The 21,296-nt window shown below is 41.2% G+C and overlaps 1 protein-coding gene across 1 annotated transcript in view; it reads right to left on the bottom strand.

The window, feature by feature from the left end:
• MAST1 (microtubule associated serine/threonine kinase 1) overlaps window positions 1-21,296 on the bottom strand; it is a 59,871-nt gene that overhangs the window by 26,728 nt on the left and 11,847 nt on the right. The window contains exons 2-9 of the mRNA XM_070741490.1: window positions 13,234-13,322; window positions 12,108-12,183; window positions 9,697-9,775; window positions 8,282-8,442; window positions 6,570-6,645; window positions 5,826-6,035; window positions 5,431-5,532; window positions 276-408 (exon numbers count right to left, since the gene is read on the bottom strand). Of these exons, the coding sequence (XP_070597591.1) occupies window positions 276-408; window positions 5,431-5,532; window positions 5,826-6,035; window positions 6,570-6,645; window positions 8,282-8,442; window positions 9,697-9,775; window positions 12,108-12,183; window positions 13,234-13,322 (926 nt within the window). The remainder of the gene's footprint in view (window positions 1-275; window positions 409-5,430; window positions 5,533-5,825; window positions 6,036-6,569; window positions 6,646-8,281; window positions 8,443-9,696; window positions 9,776-12,107; window positions 12,184-13,233; window positions 13,323-21,296) is intronic.

The following is a 21,296-nucleotide window of genomic DNA, read 5'->3' as shown; positions in this document are numbered from 1 at the left end:
CCCTCAAAGTTGCAGAAGGGAAAAAATGGCTCAAGAATAAAGAATCTTACTGAAGAAAATGAACAAAATTTGTGCTGCATGGAATCCATGTAGTATTAAATTGAATAGTCAGCATGACAAATTGCCACATATCCAAAGGAGTTATGAGATGACCATGCTAATACATGCAAGAAATGACACACAAGTATGGTCACTTGACATATAACAAATATTGTGACTTGGGTACATACACAGAGACAAGGCCACCTGGATAGCAGATAATTTGGTTGTATTACCTGGAAATGGGTCTCGAGTCAGTCCCAACTGGCTTATAATGTAACGAGGAATATCTGTCTTCACCAAATGTCCCTCTTTGGCATGATCCTCAGCTGCTTCCAGCAAGTGGTAAAACTCCTCAGGATTAAACTCCTAGAGAAAAGACGCAGAGCAGGCCAGAATTAGGATGGAGATTAGCGAATAGATTTCAGGGAACCACAAAAGAGACAGCTAGGGAGATATAATGCTTTAAAAAATGGATGTAGACCTGGGTAACAGGATTCACAGTAACCGTAAATTGAAATAGCTGCTGTTCCTCAGGCTAACATTACCCTCAGTGTTTTTAGATGGAGAGTCTTTGTTCTACCAGACAAAGTACCTTGCAATTAGTCCCCCCCCCAATTAAGGATTTTTTTTCCCTTGGAAAGAAAACAAAATGAAAATAGGAATGGGAAAACATTGATAATTACTTATGGAGGAGGTTATCTTAAGTGCTTATGAAATTCTGTGAATTAGGTTGGGCAATTCCATAGTAAAACCTAAATAGGAGCCTTCATAGAGAAGAAAAATAGTGAGGATTAAGACGAATAGTTGCTAGAGTTGCTACGTTCTGAAATCCTTATTAAACGAACATAACAACATTTCTCATGGCTATTCCTTGAACCTGACTATAAATACAACTCCAGGAATACAAATGCACACCAACATACTTAACAGACAAATCAAGGAGGCTTGTATAGATAAGTAACTTTATTCAAATATTAAGCAGCTCTAACTAGGATAAAGAGCATCAATAGTGTATACAGTTCTGTCTATGTGTGTTCACATATACTGTACATGAGTTTAAAACTTAAGATTTTTTCCTTTTTTTATTGATTTATTATTTATTATTAAAGTTATATTGCCACCTTTTTGCCCATGGTGACTCAGGTTACTTATAACGCATTTAGCTGTTGATGGCAGTGGCACTGCATTTCCATAAATATCTTGTCTGTTTCCATGCTCTGCATTTCCTACTGTCCTACCTCTCTACCTCATATTATCTATATGAAGCAAGGGGATTGGCAGTGTATAGTATGCTGGCTGCTGAAAAGAAACAGTGGAAGAAGGCCTTGCCCATTAGATTCCGGAAACATTTGCATCGATGGATACAAGATACTGACTCCCTTCCCTAATCAGCTGATTTACAATGAATATGTGGTTAAAATGGTCGATCCTATCATATAATATTAAGTTAATATTAACCGCTCCAAACTTGACTATAAAAAATACGACTTTAGTAATTGAGTTGTTGAAGCAAGGAATTCACTACCGGACTCTGTAGTATCATCCTCTAACCCCCAACACTTTACCCTTAGACTATCCACGGGTTGACCTCACCAAGCTCCTAAGAGATCAGTAAGGGGCGTACATAGGTACACCAGAGTGCCTACCGTCCCCTGTCCTATTGTCTCTCCTATATCTCCTATATCTTCTCTTCTATATCTTTTTCTGCTATTCTCTCATAGTTATATTTCACTCCTTTATTTTCTCCTCTATTCCCCCTTTAATACATTCTACCTGATTATATCCTCTATAACCCTCATTGTGTATTATTGTGTATTGGACAAAACAACCAAACAAATTAGTCTTCCTTTGCCTGGCCCTGGGAGTTTGAGCTGATCTACAACTCCCGTCATATCCTGTCATCAAGCTGTGTCTGACTGGATTTTTAACTGATGGGTCTAGTAGGGATTACATTGGGGAAGATTGCTATGAGGAATAAAGAAACCTCTTTAAAGCTCTGTTTATCTGACCTGGATGAAAAGGGGGAGAAAAGCAGAGAAGCTAAATAAACATAGCTAAGCATTTTAATTTTGGGATTTTTTAAATCCTTCTGAAACCCATGTTTGAAACACAAGCTTTGTTTTTCTCAATTCCAGGTTGGAGACAAGGGAAGCATAAAGAGGAGCCCCTGTCCGCCCTCCTCCTCCTCCTGATGCTCCCATGTTTCTGAGCAAGACAACAAAGACAGCGTCAGCCTAACCACCAATGCAGTGCAGCAACTGGCTGGTTGAGGAAAAGTGTTCTGTGATTGGCTACTGTGTCGCCAAGGCAACACACAGGAACCTTCCAAAGTGGCCTAAGCAAATACAAGCTGGGCTGATGGCCTGAACCCTCCGATGATTTATTTTATTTATTTATTTGTTTGTTTTGTCCAATACACAATAATACACAATGGGGGTTATATAAGATATAATCAGGTAAAATCTATTAAAGGGGGAATAGAGGAGAAAATGATAAATGATAAATGATATGTACGATAATGTATGATAAAAGGGTAGAGCCCAGATGGGGAGATAGAATGAATTCTTCAGCCAAGTGGAAGCTTGCTGATGCTCAGCTCGGAACTGGTTTTCAATACCAGACTTAAAGGAGCAACAACGTGGTGCTCCGCTTGGGAACTGAACTAGAAGAAGCTTAATTCCAGCTTTCAGAGGATCTCACTTCCTCCAGGAGGGCTTGTGATCATACTTTTGGTGCTTAGGCAAAAATCCAAAGTTTCACCAAATATTAAATCACAATGATAGCATCATTAAATAGCATCCTGTACTATCCTCAAGGAGCTCCGCTGAAAATCTCATTTAGGCAAACAGCAAAACCACTTCTTTAAAATGGGCTGTTTATTCATCAGTCTTTTTACTGAAGGCAATACTGTCTTTCAACAACTATCACCAGCACTATTGACAATCACTTTTTATAAATATGAATATCTTGAAAGTTTAAAATAATCTCCCAGATATTAACTCCAACCTCCCAATCTCCATATTAAACCAGTTGCTAAGTAATTTCAAAGGCCAGATAAAAACATGTCTTTAATAAACCATTTCTTAAGGAAACAATTCCACATTTGGAGATAGGAAGAAACCTTTCATGCAGACCAGATGAATGAGCTCCTAGAACAGGGGGTGTCAAACTGGATCAGCATTGTAGTCCTCCTACATGGGTCCTGGGGGGGTGGGATGCCTTCAGCACTCTGCTGGCCAAAACAGGGCACCAGGGGGTAAGAGTTACGGTTCCCCCACACCTCATTTTCATCCCCCATGGCCTGTTTTGGGGCACGTTTGGGGCTGGGTTTTGCACCATTTTTGCTTTTTCATTGGGCCTTTTTCAGGCTGCTTTCTGGGTGGGTTTTTTGGCCATTTCTGGGCTATTTTGGGGCTGTTCTCAGGGACTTTTCAAGGCTGTGTGTTTGGAGCCAGTGTTTTTGGGCCATTTTCAGCTTGCAGAATGCTGCAAGAGGCCATGGAGGATGGAAATGAGGTGCAGGGGGCTTCACGCAACCTGTTTTAGCCACCAGAGGCATCATGGGCTAGTCCTGTGATATTTCCAGGCTGGCACCCGGGCTGGATTTAAGCACCCTGCAACCTGGATGCAACCCACTGGCCTTGAGTTTGACACCCCTGCTCTAGGAGAAATAACCAGATATAGTAATTGCTCAAACAGCTATAGGTAGTCCTCAACATATGACCATAACTGAGTTCAGAATTAGGGTCATATGTCACTGCAGTCATATGTCAAGGCATCACATGAGTGTATCCAATTTTGGGGGCATTTTCTGTGACAATTGTTAAGCAAATGAGGTAGTCATTATCCAATAGGCATTATGTGACAGAAATTGGAAGTAAATGCCACAAATCAGCAAAAAAAAGGCTGTAAAGTCAGTCACATGACTGTATGATGCTGTACATGGCCGTAAAGGTGAGTTGGTTGACCATCACCTAAAATATAATCCTATGATTGGGGTTATTATAGCTATTTGAACTTCAAAATCAGATTGTAATTTTTTGTGGGGGGAGGTGTCTATGGTCGCTAAACAATCATTCATAAATTGAATAACTTATTCGAACCTTTAAGTGTTGGAAAATAATCAGTATCTTTTAAATTTACAGTAATATAGTTAAAACATCATGTATTGGTTAGAAACCTAGCTTTCACATTTGACAGCAATAGAAATTACCAGACCTGCTCTTCAAAAGTACTGAAAACAGGTTGCTACAATGTAAGTGTGATAAAAAACAGATGTGTGTCCTTCCACTTATCACTCTGAATTATTTCCCGATGCTTTGATTGATTTAAATACTTCATCATTCTTAATGGTGTCTCTTCCATTTTCTATTGTATAAATAATTTCTGAGAGCAGCTTTTCCTTGCTTCTAATTTCCTAGCCTTTAAGTAATGGCTCATGTCTGTACACACTAGGAGCAAAGCGGGATAGCGTGTCCTCAGATTTATTGGAATGAAAAATGAGTCTTAATGAAAAACCTTCTCTATCACCTAAATTATGTTCATACTGCCTGGTTTTTTGGTTCTTGCATTTTAAATCATTTTCTTCTTTTTAATTAAAAATGAATGCCTTTCTGTCTGACAACAGTATCTATAAGAAAGTATTCAAAGACTTCCTAAATGTCATAGCTCACTTGCCTCATCCAGTGCTTCTAGTGTTTTCTTTTCCCTTCTACCTGTTCCTTCCTTGAGCTGCTAATGCTGCTGCTGATGTGGATACATGCTGAGGCCTTGGCTTTTTCTTGCTCTTATGTCCTACAAACCACTTCTGCCCAGAACCATTGTTTTGATCTGTATCTGCTCCAAATAAAGACCATGGCAATTCATATGCATGCATGAATGGAATGGGAAACAGCTGAAGCAGGTGAGCTATAATATACCTGACTTACCATCTCAGTTGCTAGGACAAGGGGAACTCATCACTCACCCCTTTCTTATGAATTCAGTGCAGCAAAGATAGCTGCAAGAAGGTAGAGGTTTTGTGTACATGTGTCTATCTATTTTTGTGTCTGCATCGTTAAGAATCGGGTGTGTGCGGTCACTGTGCAGCCTACCATAACCCCACAATATCACAAGCAAATTTTAAGGCCCAATGAAATAAATATAAACAAGGGGAAAGGAAGACCAAAGTATAATAATCTTTTTCCCAACTGCAATACTCCCATTTCCACTACCTGTTAATTACATGATGATTTTTTCCTATGTGAAATGTTACATAGTCACTAAGTAAGGCTTATGTTATGTTCATATATAAAAATCTATTGACAACAGGGGCACATACTTTGGGTCCTTCTGCCGATTTAAAGCACACCCACACATATGCATGCACTCCACCCTTCTATGCCTCACCAGGCATTCTAGTAGGCGAGCTGGACGGGAGATGATAATGAGTAGCTTCTTCACCAGTTGAGTGACAAAGGTCACCTCTTCACTCTCAGAGCGTTCATAAGCCTACAAGCAACAAAAGAGATGGCTCGTTAGTGGAGGAATTAGCCTGCCATTATGTAAGACCACAGACTTACCAAAGCTACCTTGCCACGAGCTCATTATTGGAGCCTCTAATTCCACTAGCTGACTAGGTTCATCATATAAGCAGCCTTTCCAACTTCCATCACTTAAATCTATTTTTTCCTCATAAAGGCTACTCCAAGTCAACATGCTTTTCCAGACCCCTCTTGAATCAAACTGTCTATAAGGTTTATTTATATTTCTGATATTTTCTTTCCTGGGCTGCTGACACTCACATCTTTCAACAGCTTCTCCATGTTCTCTTGCAACTCATAGAAATAGACAGTAGTGATGAGACCCTCCTGGGACTTGGCCAAACAGTCTCGCGCCAGTTCAATGACTTGGTGGTGGATGAAACTGAGCGCCCCATCAGCCAAAGGCAACACACTGTCTGGCTCATAAGACTTAATGAAAACCTGTAGCTTCTCCTCCATCTGCGCTGTGGCCTATTAGGATAAGAAAAAATTCTTGAATAAGGTAAAAAAGGACAGTCCCAATAATTCAGACTAAGCCCCATTTTTTTAAGCCCAGAAAAGAATCTGAGAATCTTTACCCTCAAAATTTGTACTGCATTAACCATAGTCTGGATTATCAGAGAGAAAGAGAGAAGGTGGGAGAGAGGGAGGGAAGGGGGTGGGAAATAGACCTGGATCATATTCCTTTACTACTGTCTTTTTAAAGGGAATTATTCAGGATATTAGAGAGGTTTTCTTTAAAAAAGTATTTGTTCTATTCTAGTATCAATAAACCTGTTGTCCTCTGACTTTGTTTCTTTTCTCAAGTCTTTTATTGGAATATTAAAATATTCTGGAGAAAAAGAGACAATCTAAAATGATCCTGTTCATTCTCAAATTCATTTAAATGTCAAAAATAAGAAGGTGGGATGGACCCAAACTTTCTGCCTCCAGCTTGGCCGCAGCTTTTTTTCCTATGTAAAACAGTTTTTAGTGATTAGGCTCTTTTTCCTACTCAACCCTTACCTTGGGGAATCGCTCCTTGTAAACATGATTCATCATTACTATCTCATTGTCATAGGAGGATGGAGACCGGCCCGGGCTGCAAAAAAATAAATAAATCACAAATCAGTTCTTGGTGATAGTCTTTTCCATTTCTTTACACTTTCTATTTCCCTCAATTTTATTTGAAAATATCATACCGTGTTTATTTTACTTTATCCAGGGAGGCAGTATATACTGTATTGTAGAGGTTGGCAAATGGCAATTAGGTATGTAGTAAAATATATCTATATACATTTCTACAGGTTTCTCACTCTAAACTATTTAAGTATTAGAAGAAAACTCTGCCTGCTGACATGGCTGGGGGGAAAAATTGTGTGCGCAGGAAGGAAGGAAGGAAAACTATTTGTGCAACATTGTTGTGAACACTGAAAACAATTTTCTGGTTAAGTGTGAGCTTATCCTAAGTGCACATCTGTCCTAATGAGCCAGTATATTGCATCTGGAGTAAACTGCTGAGTCTAGAAAAAAAGCAAAGTAGATCTCACAACTTGAAATAACCCTACTCTTAGTGCACACACTTCCATAACCAGTAATCATTACACACCAGTGAAAGAGTGCACAAAATCAACGGTCAACAATAGGTAACAAACTGGGATAAGGTCCGCGGGGATGGTAAAGGATGCAATGATAACCCCCATCTTATGTCCAGGTTACCATCTACATCAGGTATGATTGCAATAAAAGGTGAAACCTACAAAATGAGATCCCTCTTCTACTGTATTTTGAAAGTTTAATATTTGATTAAGATAGTGCCTAATAATATAGGAAATATTGTAAAAATATTGCCACCACTTTGGAAACAGTATGACATCCTTCCCCAACCTATTGTTCATCAGATGCATGAGACTACAATTCCTAGCAGTTTCAACCAGCATGGAATTCTGGAAACTGTATTACCACATATCTAGAAGAGAGTAAACTGGGAAGGCTGGTAGAACAGAATTGCAACAGAGCCCTTTGATTATGGATGTATTTCACTAACTGTACTGCAGGAACCTTTCAATACAGTTAGTTTAACTTTTCTTTCACACTTCCCATTTGGCTCATATCAGAATGGCAAATTGATCTTCTCAGAAGAAAGAACCAATGGGACATTGATAAGTGTAGTGTACATAAGGCCGTCTCTTTAAAAGTGTAAACTGCAATGTATTTCAAATTCACTGGTGTAATGTTTTGTAATTATTTTGTGATAAATGATATGGCATGTTCTATTCCATTCCATTTCCCCTTTAGAAAACTAAGTCCATTCCTTAAAAAGTAGATCATACTTGCTTTGGGTGATGCTAATTTAGGGATAAGAGTACCGTAATTACTTAAGAGATATATGCCCATGCTTCATAGCAATCCTATAGTTTTTAGGTCAGGTAGCAAAGAAGCATCTCTAACTGTTTCAATTTGTAAAACCATGGTAGACATCAATAACTCGCTTAAATAGATAGCTGTTGTAGGATTCCATATGGGGGTTGTTTTAAACTCTCTGGCATAAAGTGTCCCTTCGGGGTTGATAAAGAGACAGAAAACCTTCAGGGTTGATAAAGAGACAGAAAAAAAGAAAGCACATGATGCAGAATTGATCGTGCAGAGGGGAAAAAAATTAGAAAGCAGATATTTTTTGTATGTCATAATCTGAAATGTATTGCTGTTTAAGCTTGTCTTGGCTCCTCCATCCTTACCTGAGGCTCCGGGACCGGGGTCGCACTGCGGGAGACCGCCGCCCCCCGTCATCATCGGTTATACTCTCAGTGCTGCCAAAATGCTTGGACAAGAAGTGCAGCTCATCCACAGTGGGCTGATAAGGCAGCTGGTGAAGGCGCTCTTGGGAGGAGCAGGACGACTGTGAGGAATAGAAAGGACAGAGCTGGCCATGAGACCATTCACCAATGTTGAGATGCAGCAGTTAGTGTGTGTGTGTGTTTGTGTGTGAGACAGAGAAAGAGAGAGAGATTCCAAACCTCACACTGAAGTAAAGCTATTTCTGGGATATCTCCAGTTCCTCTAAATGGGATGTTCAGCTTTTCAATACATCCCACAATACTTGGCGAAAAAGCAAAATGTAATCCAAGTGCTAATTACAGGTAGTCCTTGGCTTACAATAGTTCATTTAGTGACTGTACAACTTCACTGAAAAAAGTGACGACCATTTTTCACACATTGCAGCATCCCCTTGGTCACATGATCAAAATTCAGATGTTTGACAACTGACTCATACTTATCACGGTTGCAATGTCCCAGGGCCACGTGATCACCCTTTGGGACCTTCTGACAAGCAAAGTCAATGCGGAGACTGGATTCAGTTAGCAACCATGTTACTAACTGGACAACTGCTATGATTCACTTAACAATTGTGGCAAGAAAAGTCGTAAAATGGGGCAAAATTCACTTAACAAAATATTTCACTTAGCAACAGAAACTTTGTGCTCAATGGTAGTCATAAGTGAAAAACTACCTGTACATATATTGCAATCCATCTAAAGCTCTTTACACCAAGTCAGATCACTGGCTTATGCACTTCAGTACTGTCAATACTAACCAGCAGGATCCTTCATATTTTGGGGGGTAAGCCTACTACTCCTTAGCAGTGAAAAGAGATTGAACTAAAGCCACTGGCATGCTACCCACATGACCTGCCGCATGAGAATTAAATGCACGTTCATCTGTAACCAAGAAGCTTGCATGGCATTACAAGCAGTGGACCATGCACATTATAGAGTATACATGTGACTGCAGCCAACTCTGTGGAATTAGAGGGAACAGGCAGATCCAATCTGTTCCATTATCTCACCTATCAAATCAGAGAGCTTAACATTATGTAAACATTTTCCCTAGAAGAGGACTAATGTGCCTTAACAGCAGAGACTGAATCATTTTTTTCCCTGGCCTCTTGGATGACTCGCATTATGCAGCGTACGCTGCCTATAAAACTTCCTTGATGGTGTTGTTTTGTGTGAGCAGTTGTCCTCTGGTGATCTGGTTTTAGCAATTTCTTCTGAACACATACATTATTTCTAGTTCTCCAGGCATAGTGTTTCATAAGCAACACTGGCCTATAAAAGAGCTCTTTTATCTAGACAGTTTTTGTTTATCTTACTGATACTGTAGAACTTGGAGTGTTGGTTCCATATCCAGATGATGGTAGGGAAGCCAAAGACCAACGCCGGCCATCTGCCCTGAAAGTAACAGGGTGAATATAAAAATGGGAATACTCAAGATGGGATGAGTTTGGGGCAAATCACATAATGTGTGTGACAACATCCCTGGGCAAATGCTGCGATACATGTATTACTATCACTGGGATGTAAGTAAATAACTGCTACTTTTCACACAGATTCCATCATCCCATGTATCCTTATCTTAATATAACTGTAATATTCCATTAAATTTTAAGAATGAAAGGCAGAATTAATCCTGATTACAAAAAGCAATTTTGTCATAAATACAAGTTCAGTCAATTGTATCTCATCTGCTGAAATGTCATTTATTGTAAATAACTACAGTATTTTTTGGTACAGTATTTATACTCCTGTGTGTCTTATACTCTGAAAAATACGGTAATATTGACAAGAGGAGGTCAAATTTAGCTTCTAGGAGGATTCTGGGTCATTTAACAGATTTTTGAAAAAATGTACAGTATCTTATAAAAACTAGTTTAATGCTAAATGTTTTTAATCTAGGAAATGTAAGATTCTAAAAAATCAGCACCCACCACAAGATGTTAAACTGAGAAAATGCTGATCTGTGATAAAATTTTACTTGCCCTCTAAATCTTGGTCATATCAAAACCTACTAGTGGATTTAAAATGTATATGATTAATGCTAAGGCCATCAACAGCTGTGGAGGTTCATACTTTTATTCTGTTGAAAGAAAGAAATAAGACAAATGCAGCACAGGGTAGCTAAGTGATTATTAAGAATGGATGACAATATCATGTCGCTCATATTTTAACTATAAAATATGATGAATGAGCCCCGATTTGTAATAAACCCTCACCAAATAAATGTAAATCTGCTTTTATATCTCTAAGATTGCAGAGTAGTGCTTAAAACATCATTCCCTAAACTGATGTTTCCAGATGAGTTAGCATTGCTCATATTGATCAAATGGGTAACAATCCCACTCAAATGGAAAGCACTAGATTGGAAATATTAAATCAAAGGGTCAATATTGTTACATTCCAGCATGGTTTTGTACTTCTCTCCCCAGGTACATTTGTTCATCCTGACCCGCCAAGGCTATACTGTGTCACCAGCCCAAATCTGTACTGATTCTTCAGCAATATATTAATATTGAATGGCTCCGTGTGGACGACATTTCTGTGCAATAACTGAAACTTTTGATTCAAAGGTTCATGAATTTACTTGCAAAGTTGGTTTCTTTTCCTATAGGTCCTGTATACCAAAACCTTTGGCTGCCTGTTGTCCAATACAAATCTGTATGACCTCCAAAAATGCCATTTAAGATAATATATGTAAAAATCAATCTACCCAGGAACAGGTATGTGTGGTAAGAAGCAGATACAACGTGTTCTTTCCTGCTGTAAGACGTTCATGTGGCTCAAGTATTTTTAGCCAAGCACCTAGTAATGTAGAACATTCCTTCAGAAAAAAGTTTTTTGTGATATAATAATGACTGTAATTTGGGTTATACCTCCCCTTTTTACTATCAATTAACCATATCAATAATTCAGAGTGTACCAGATTGCAATTATATAATTCCAATATCTTCCATCTAATTTGATTACATAAACTTTATCAAGCATAGGCTTTACGAATAAAAAGCAATTCAAGTTATAAAAGCACTCTTGCCTTTAGGTGCAATGCAAAAAATTGCCGACCAAAAAAAATGTAAACAACCCAGAATGGATTTACTCAATATTTTGCTAAGGGCCTGATGGAACCTCACAGTCTGTTCCTTTGGTTTTGTGGGTGGAGGTGGGCAGGAGATGTTGTATGTGCCTGTCTATAAAAAGAACAGAGAGCAGATGGGAAGTAGGGAGCAGATGGGAAATTCTTCCATAACCTCAAATGTCCCTAACGGGATGGCTTAATAGATCAAATACTAGAACAATAGCCAAAATCCTGCATTCTCCTTCAAAGTTTACAAGAGCCAGGAAGCTGAGTGAACCAAATATGGAAAGGTTGTGGCTGAGAATGGTCTAATTCCTGTATTATAATGGCAGGCTTGAATTCATAAAGACCAAGCATCACCTTAGAAGGAAAGAAGCAAATACCCAAGACTGCAAATACGAAGAGCATAAGAGTTTGGTCTTTTTAAAAATATAAACAGATTAGCTTTTTTGTTGTTTTCCAGAGATAGGCCAGCAGCTTTCTCACTCTAATTCTGGCATGTCACTTTCCTACAGAGGAAATATTACAGTTTCAGTCTGTTCTTGCGGACTGCTAACAGCTGATAGGTAAAGGACTATAAAGGATGGGTGCCCGGTGGATCTTCTATGCGATTTATGTTTCTCTTAAGTCCCAGAGATGTAGAGCTCCTCTTACCTGCGGGAAGAAGCGAAGGAAAAATGGGCTGGTGTGTTGGGGGAGAAATTCCGAGGACTGTCAAGGGGGCTGCTACCTGCAGACAGGACAAGGTAGGAACATACAAAATAAAATCAACATGTTCTTCTATGAGGCTGCTATTGACCTATGACCAAAACCATAATCTATTTCTAGGAGCCAGCAAATTCTAGAGTTTGAAAAATTAGCCAAGATGGTACAACAACAGTTAGTTAGGAAGATTGAAAAGGGCACAAAGAAGCTTGTTAAATATGAAAACAGCAGACAGAATGAAGCCAAGAAACAGATGGATGGATGGATGGATGGATGGATGGTGGGTGGGTGGGTGGATGGATGGATGGTGGATGGACGGACGGACGGACGGACGGACGGACAGACCATTGGCCCAAACACAACAATGGTTTTTTGATTGAGTGTTAAATGGTGGATTAGAAACTAATTACAGGAAAGATGGAAAATCAGGCCAGTGGACATACAACTTCAGAGAGTTAGAATGATGGATAAGATGGTTTTACAGTATGGAAAATTACAGAAAGACGGATGCACCAGTTAAGACCAAAACTGCTTCTGAATAATTTTCATAGGACTGCTTTGGAGTCAATGTCGTGCTTGCTGTTAAATACACAAACCCATAAGGATGAATAAGGCACGAATGAGCATAAATTCAGATTTCTGTGGACATTTTGCCTCACAATGGCAAATAGGTACAACAAAATTATGTTGTACAAAATTATGGAACACACTCCCCACTACCACAACACACACAATCATCACATTTTTACCTCAGTTCTGATAATGAGAAGGAATCCCACACTTTAAAAACAAGGGACAGAGCAAAGATTGAAAAACAAAGAGATTGATTTTTCTTTTTTTTAAAAAGGACAATGAATTTCTGGATAGGGACATTAACAATTGGGATATAAGATGTTCTTTCTTAGTAACATATTCAGTCTAAACAGGCAGCTTAATTAAGGAATAAATTGTCTCTAGGCAAGAAGAGAAAATCAGGCCTTAAAATGCCTGGAATTTTCTTTTGAGGCTCATACAATGTAGGAGGCACTCCAAGGCTGGGATTCTTGGAAGGCAGAGGGCCAAGGGCCTAACTCACCAATATGACCTGGGAGTGGAGAGTGGGGTCGTGGCAGCGTTGGTGATGTACTTGTCAGGATCAGGCTTTTTCTGTTACTGGTTCGGCAGCTGTACAAAGAGCAGGAAAGAAGAAAGGCCTAAATCAGGGTGTGCATCAACAGAGGAATACGCTCCAAGACCAGGGAAGTACTAATACCACTCTACTATGCCCTGGTCAGACCCCACCTGGAGTACTGCATCCAATTTTGGTAACCTCACTACAAAAAAGACATTGAAACTCTGGAGAAGGTGCAAAAAAGAGCAACCAAAATGATTAGGGGACTCGAAACCAAGACTTACGAAGAGAGATTGAGAGAACTGGGCATGGACAGCCTAGAAAAAAGAAGGTCTAGAGGGGACATGATAGCAGTTTACAGATACTTGAGGGGTTGCCACGGTGAGGAGGGGGGTCTCTTTATTCCCCAGGGCACCAGAGGGCCGGACGAGGAACAATGGTTGGAAGCTGACCAAGGAGAGATTCAACCTGGAAATAAGGAAGAACTTCCTGACGGTCAGAGCGATCAACCAATGGAACTGCCTGCCAGGGGAGGTGGTGAACTCCCCAACTCTGGACACCTTCAAGAGGAGATTGGACTTCCATTTGGCTGGGGTGCTGTAGGGTTTCCTGCTCAGGCAGCGGGTTGGACTCGATGACCTAACGGTCCCTTTCAACTCTATTAATAAAATAAAAAAAAAATAGAATGCCAACCAGGAAAGCAGGCTCCTTAGAAGATCACAGATGGAAAATTTGGCCAATTAATTATCTCCAGCTTAATTTGACGGACTACTCCAAGCTGTAGCAGATGGTTTACCTTTTGCAATCTCCCACTTGATTATTAACTCAGCAATGAAATATGAAGTTGGATTGTTCCACTGAGTCAGACCATTGATCTGCCTTACACAACGTTGCTTGTTTTGATTACCAGGCCTCAAAGCTGACAATTTTCCCAGCCCTGCTTGAACACTGTTAACTGTAGAAACTGAGACTTGAAGCAGAGACCTTTATTTTGTATAAGTGAAGTATGGCCTTCTTCTGGGATAAGGCCAGTTGTGTTCATCAAGTTTTACATCTCAAGAGAAGCTGCAGGAAGAAAGGTTACTGTCATGGATCTAACATGACCTATGATGCAAACCTACAGCAATGGGGGACTATTACAAATGGGGAAGACTGATCACCAGATGTTGCAAAAGTGGAAGGATTCACCAAGTTTCCTCATTCCTTCAACCTGACTTCCAACTGGAGCTCTAAGTACTACTCCCTCTTTCTTGCACTCCCCCACACATTTAAAAAAAATCTTTATAAATTTTGGATCCATTCGTGAGAACCAGAACTACCAGATTTTCAGCTTTTTTTCTTCCCTGAAAGATAAACAGGAGGGCACTGGCTGTTTAGGAAGCTCCGTTCATAGTAGCAGAACATTAAATAATCAATAAAAAACATTTGTAAGCATGATTAGCAGCTTTACTTCCTTTCCCTAAAGTTACAATGCCTTCCACCCCTGGCATAGAAGACTCAATTCCACCCTTGTCACACCTTCCCATGATGAGGTTGAGTAACTGTCATATTATATAATGCAAAATATACAATAAGCAAAGAACTCAGAAAAAAGAAAGAAAGAAAGATCCTCTGACAGAATATATAGAGTATGTAATTTGGACTGGTACTATTTAGATGTGCATCTTGACAAGGACCAGCTAGGATTACCTTGCAAGTCCCACAAGTGCAAGTGGTTGGATTTTGGCATTATCCTGCCAACTCTTGTTCAGTATTGCAAAAGCACTACGGTGTAGGTTACTAGCTGTAGACAAGGCTGGATGTCTGCCCAGGCCTGCTGCTGTGAGATCCTCAGGTTGCATGGCAGCTCAGAGATTGTCTGGTCATTTATTTTGAGCTATTATTTGCTGATGTGTAGCAGTCCTGATACCTACTACATGTTGCAATTCCAAGCTGACAAAATATGAATAACTTGAACGGGGAAAGGGCAAGTAAGTATGTGCGATAAGAAAAAATGTCAACGCAGTTTGCTCTTCTCTACTACTTTACTGAAAAATAGTCCTGGGAAGGAAGGGAAGGTATTTGTTATAAAATTATATTCTAATCAGACACAAGGAAATAAAAATGAACACATTTAATTGTTCATGTTCTCTCCATCTGTCTTCTATGCACTTTTTCTTCCTTAAACAATATCATTGATATTCTGGGCAATAATGTTTACTGAGTGACTGTGACTTAAATATATTTTCCATAATTTAAGATGTATCCTATCTATCAGCGTATGCCAGTGATGGCGAACCTTTTTTTTCTCAGGTTCCAAAAGAACGTGGGCACGCACTTTCGTGCACGTGTGAGTGCCCACACCCATAATTCAATGCCTGGGGAGGGAAAAAACAGCTTCCCCCACCCTCTGGAGGCCGGAAACGACCTGTTTCTCAATTTCTGGTGGGCCCAGCAGGCTCATGTTTCTCCGTCCCAGGCTCCAGGCTTCCCCGGAACCGAAGAAGGGTAAAAACGCCCTCCCCCATCCCACTGCAGGCTCTCTGGAAGCCAAAAACGCCCTCCCAGAGCCTCTGTGTGAGCCAAATATCAGCTGACTGGCACATATATACATATTGGAGTTGAGCCAGGGCAACAGTTCACGTGCCAGCAGATATGGCTCCACGTGCCATCTGTGGCACCCGTTCCATAGGTTCACCATCACTGGCCTACGTCTTACATGTCACTGGTCCAAGAAAACCTGCAGCCTCACAAACATGGTAATGTTGAATGATTTGCAATACTTCTGCTTTTGGATATCATAGTGACTAATCATGAGAGGTGGTAAGAAGTATTTTCCAAATGGGTATAGCACAAGCTCCCTTGATACCCTTGAGATATGTTGGATCAATACCCATGGTTTCTCAGAAAGCATGGGTAGGATCATGATAGCTGCTCCAATACATCCTATAGCATGAGTCCCTAACCCTACGCAGCAGCGGGTGTGTATGTGTGAAGCTCTATTAGTGCAAGCAGCAGGCATGCACATAAATCCATCTGCTCCTTCCCCACATTCTGCTGGTCCACAGAACAGGAAAGGTTCTAAACTGGACCATTGTTCTAAAGCAGTGATGGCAAACCTATGGCACAGGTGCCACAGGTGGCACGCAGAGCCATATCTGCTGGCATGTGAGTCATTGCCCTAGTTCAGCTCCAACATGCATGTGTGTGCCGGCCACCTGATTTTTGCCTCGCAGAGAGGCTCTGGGAGGGCATTTTTGGCTTCCAGAGAATCTCTGGAAGGATGGGAGAGGGTGTTTATACCCTCCCCTGGTTCCAGGGAAGCCTTTGGAGCCTGGAGAGGGCAAAACATGAGCCTACTTGGTCTATCAGAAGTTGGGAAACAGGCCGTTTCCGGCCTCCAGAGGGAGGGGGAAGCTGTTTTTGCTTTACCCAGGCATTGAATTATGGGTGTGGGCACTCGTGCCTGCGTGATAGTGCATGCGCATGCACTTTCGGCACCCGAGGGGAAAAAAAGGTTTGCCATCACTGTTCTAACGCATTAAGAGGAATCATCTAACATCTTAAATTTAAGGACCTCTCAAAGTTGAATTGGCAGAACAAAGCTTCAAATATGGTGATGAGCCTTGGTGGTGCAGTGGTTAGAGTGGAGTAGTGCAGGCTGGCTACTTCTGCTGCCTGCTGGCTGCCTGCAATTTAGCAGTTCAAATCTCACCAGGCTAAAGGTTGACTCAGCCTTCCATCCATCCAAGGTGGGTAAAATGAGGAACCATTGTTGGGGGACAATATGCTGACTCTTAAATCGCTTAGAGAGGTCTGTAAAAGCACTGTAAAATGTTATATAAGTCTAAGTGCTATTGGTATTAGCCGAGACCTATTAATCTTTGTAAATAAACCAAAATCCTTTGCAAAAATAAACTATCACATTGAATTGTGGGCTTCAGCTTTCTTAAAAATATTTTTCATTGCATACAGGTAGTCCTAGACTTACGACCTCAATTGAACTCAAAATTTCCATTGCCTAAGCAAAACAGTTGTTGACTTTTTGCCTCATTTTATGATCTTTCTTGCAAATTTGTCAAATGAATCACTGCAGTGGTTAAGTTAGTAACACAGCTGTTAAGTGAATCAGGCTTCCTCACTGACTTGCTTGTCAGAGAGTTGCAAAAGATGATTGCATAACACCGGAGCACTGCAACCATAATAAATACATGTCAGTTACCAAGTATTTTAATGTTGATCACATTACCAGGAAGGTGCTGCAATAGCCATAACTATGAAAAACTGTCATCTTTTTCATTGCTTCTGGAACTTTAAATGGCCACTAAAAAACTGGGTTGTAAGTTGAGAACTACCTGTGTTATACATAAAAAGGATGTATAGCATAGCTAATATTAAAAGAAACACAATAATATGGGTAAGAAACATTCTCAGAAATGAATCTCTCTCTAAGTTAAACTTGGCTTGAGCAAACCACAAAGAAGAGGGAAAACTATTACCCAAAGCACCTGAGGGTAGGACAAGAAGCATTGGGTGGAAACTAATCAAGGAGAGAAGTAACTTAGAACTGAGGAGACATTTCCTGGCAGTTAGAACAATCAGTGGAATAGCTTGCTTCCAGAAGTTGTGAATGCACCAACACTGGACATTTTTAAGAAGATGTTGGATAACCATTTGTCTGAAGTGGTGTAGGGTTTCCTGCCTAAGAAGGGGGTTGGACTAGAAGACCAACAAGGTCCCTTCCAACAACTGTTGTTGTTGTTGTTGTTGTTGTTGTTGTTGTTATTATTATTATACTTTCAAATAGAGGCATAGACTCTGAAAAAAAGAACTAACGGGCATCCAAATTGTTGCTTTATATCAAACGATACTTCTAAAAGTCAAGATACCACTTGTTAGCCAGACATACCATAATTTCCAGCCATTTCCTTTTCCTTTTTGTCCCAGTATGACTTTAGTGGGCAAAGAGTGAGATTGGGCCTGTTGACCTTTTTCTTCTATCGGGAACTATGCCATCTCCTTCACCGCACTGAGGACTGGAACTGCAGGTAAATCTATTGCTCATTCCTCGGGGTCCTTGGTGGGATTGGTCAGAGGATCTGGCAGGTGATCATTGGCAGATGTTGGGCAGGGGGCCCTCATACTCAGGATGTTGGCAGTATGTTTTTCCACCCTCGTAGCTGGTTCAAGTGACATCTCCAGACCCGACCATCCTCAAGTTGAATTTCATAGGAGCAAGGCCCCGTGACCCTTGCAACTGACCCTGGTAACCACAAAGGGCTGCCTGTCTAATTTCTGGCATATTCCTGCTCCCACATGGAACCCCTTAGGCAGATTCTAGGGGTTTTTTGGGAGCATACTCCAGGTGCAACTGGTCTAATGGGGTTCTGAGTTTACGCCCCATAAGTAATTCTGCTGGACTCATATTGGTAGATGGGCAAGGTGTGGCATGCTGAGCTAGCAGATACTTGTCTATCTTGGCTGGCCAATCCCCCAGACTCATTCTGCTTAATGCTTTTTTGACAGATCCAACAGCTAGTCCATTCCCTTGGAGATGGAACGGAGCCACAAGAGTGTGCCAGATGCCTAGGCCTATTAAAAAGTGAGGAGGAGCACCCAGAAATTGTGGCCCATTATAGGAAACTACTAGAGCAGGTAGACCATGGAACGTCACGCGAATAGTTTTCCAAGTGCCTTAATCACAGCATCTGCTATCATCGATAGCATTAGGACAACCTCTACCCACTTAGAAAATGCGTCAACCACAATTAAAAATATTTGCCCTTTATATGGCCCAGCAAGATCAATGTGGATCTGTGCCCAGGGAGCCTTCAGAAGTTCCCAGTTCTTCACCAGGGCTTCCGATGGAAGGGGGTCTAAATTTCTGATATAAGGGGCACTTTGACACACAGTGAGCTACTCATCATCTATATTGGGCCACCAAGCATAACTATGCTCGAACACTTTCATGCACACAATACCTGGGTAACTATCATGTAATAGGGATAATACATCGCTCCTTAAGGGGAGAGGGATTATCACTCTAGTACCCCATAGCAGACATCCCCGTTGGGTGGACAATTCATTTTGGCGTATGGTTTAAACTCCTGGGGTATTCCTCTGCAACCTTTGTCAGCATCTGTCCAAGGTGGTGAATCTGGCAACATCAGCAGCGGGGCCTGGCAGTTGCAGAGTGTCAATCAGCAATGTGCTAGAGGCTGGGACTGGATCAATGATAGGAATTGGTAACAGGCAGCGACTCAAGGTATTGACATGGCCAAAGTTCTTTGCTGCCTGGTAGAACAATGTATAGTCATAGGCAGCAAGGAAAATCGACTACCTTGTGAGATGAGGAGATAAGACTTGGGATTTTGTTTGTCACCCACCAAAAGTTCTAAGAGAGGCTTGTGATTGGTGGCAAGGGAGAAATGGTGTCCATAGAGATACTTGTGGAACCTTTTAATTTCGACCATGATAGCCAACACCTCTTTGTCCAATTGACAATAATTGTGTTTGGCAGGAGAAAGTGTTCTGGAGAAGAAAGTTATGGGCGCCTCAATTCCCAAAGGTAGCTGATGGCTAAGAAACATTCCTATTCCAAATGGGGAAGCATCTCAAGCTAGAACTACTGGCAAGTCCTCACTATATTGATAGAGAACATGGATGGGTGTTAGTAGAACTTTAACAGCCAGAAAAGCCACTTCTTCTGTTTTACCCCATAGCCATTTGGCCGAACAATGTAGCAGGTGATGCAGGGGTTCAGCCACAGATGCCTTATGAGGTAGGAAAATATTGTAAAAGTTCAGCAATCCCAGGAAGGCCTGCAGTTCAGTTTTATTCTCAGGTGCTGGGTCTTGTTGAACAGCTTGGATTTTTGCTTTGGTTGGGTGCAGGCCAACCTCGTCCAAGAGATATCCTAAAAAATCCACCTGTGGCACCGCTATATGACACTTCAATTTTTAAACTTAAGCCCAGCATTTTGTAGTCATTTCAGTATGGAGTGAAGACAGCACATTAGCTTGGCATGGGTGATTGCAGAGACCAGGATGTTATCAAAATAGGGGACGACACCTGATATGTCCTGCAATATTCTTTCCATTAAGCTTTGGAAAACTCCTGGGATGCAGCTGACCCCAAATTGGAACCTCTTATATCTAAATGCTCCTCTATGGGTGACTATAGTTTGGACTGTTGATAAGCTTGAGCTAGGTCAAGCTTTGCAAAGACCTTACCGGTTCCTAATGAGTGTTAGAAGTGCTGCACCACTGGGACAGGTTATGCGCTATGCCAGTGATAGTGAACCCTTTTCTCCTTGGGTGCCAAAACAGTGTGTGTGTGCGCTATCATGCATGTGTGAGTGCCCACACCTATAATTCAATGCCTGGGGGAGGGTGTCCCCCACTCCCCTTGGTCCTCTGGAGGCCAGAAATGGCCTGTTTCCCAACTTCTGGTGGGCCCAATAGGCTCGTGTTTCACCCTCCTCAGGCTCCAAAGGTTTCCGGTAGACAGGGGAGAATAAAAATGCCCTCCCCCATCCCCCCGGAGGCACTCTAGAAACCAAGAATGCCCCCCAGAGCCTCTGTGTGAGCCAAAAATCAGCTGGCCAGCACACACAGGCACATTGGAGCTGAGCTAGGGCAACAGCCCACAGAAATGGCTCTGCATGCCACCTGTGGCACCTGTGCCATAGGTTCACCATCAGTGTGCTATGCTGTAATGCACGATTAATCGTACATGTATAATCCATGCATATTCGTACTGACCCGTCTGCCTTCATGTGGGTCACTATGGGGGTCTCCCATTGCGTGTGATCTATGGGTTCTAAGACTTCCTGCGCTATTAACTTATCAAATTCTGTGTCAACTTTTAGCCTGAGTGCAAACAACACTCTGCGGCTTAAGCCATATGGGAGCTATTCTAGGGTCCAAATTGAATGAAATGGGTATCCCCTTATACACCTCCAAAGTTCCATCTCTAGGTAATTCCTTGGTCAATATTTCCATTTTGGGGCTGCTGTTAATTTGGTTTTTACCTTTAATTCCCAACCT

Source organism: Erythrolamprus reginae, chromosome 2 (genome assembly GCF_031021105.1).
Source record: "Erythrolamprus reginae isolate rEryReg1 chromosome 2, rEryReg1.hap1, whole genome shotgun sequence".
In the NCBI taxonomy this organism is placed as follows: domain Eukaryota; kingdom Metazoa; phylum Chordata; class Lepidosauria; order Squamata; family Dipsadidae; genus Erythrolamprus; species Erythrolamprus reginae.
Note: the sequence above shows the minus strand (reverse complement) of the source record. Positions and strands in the feature narration are given on the sequence as shown.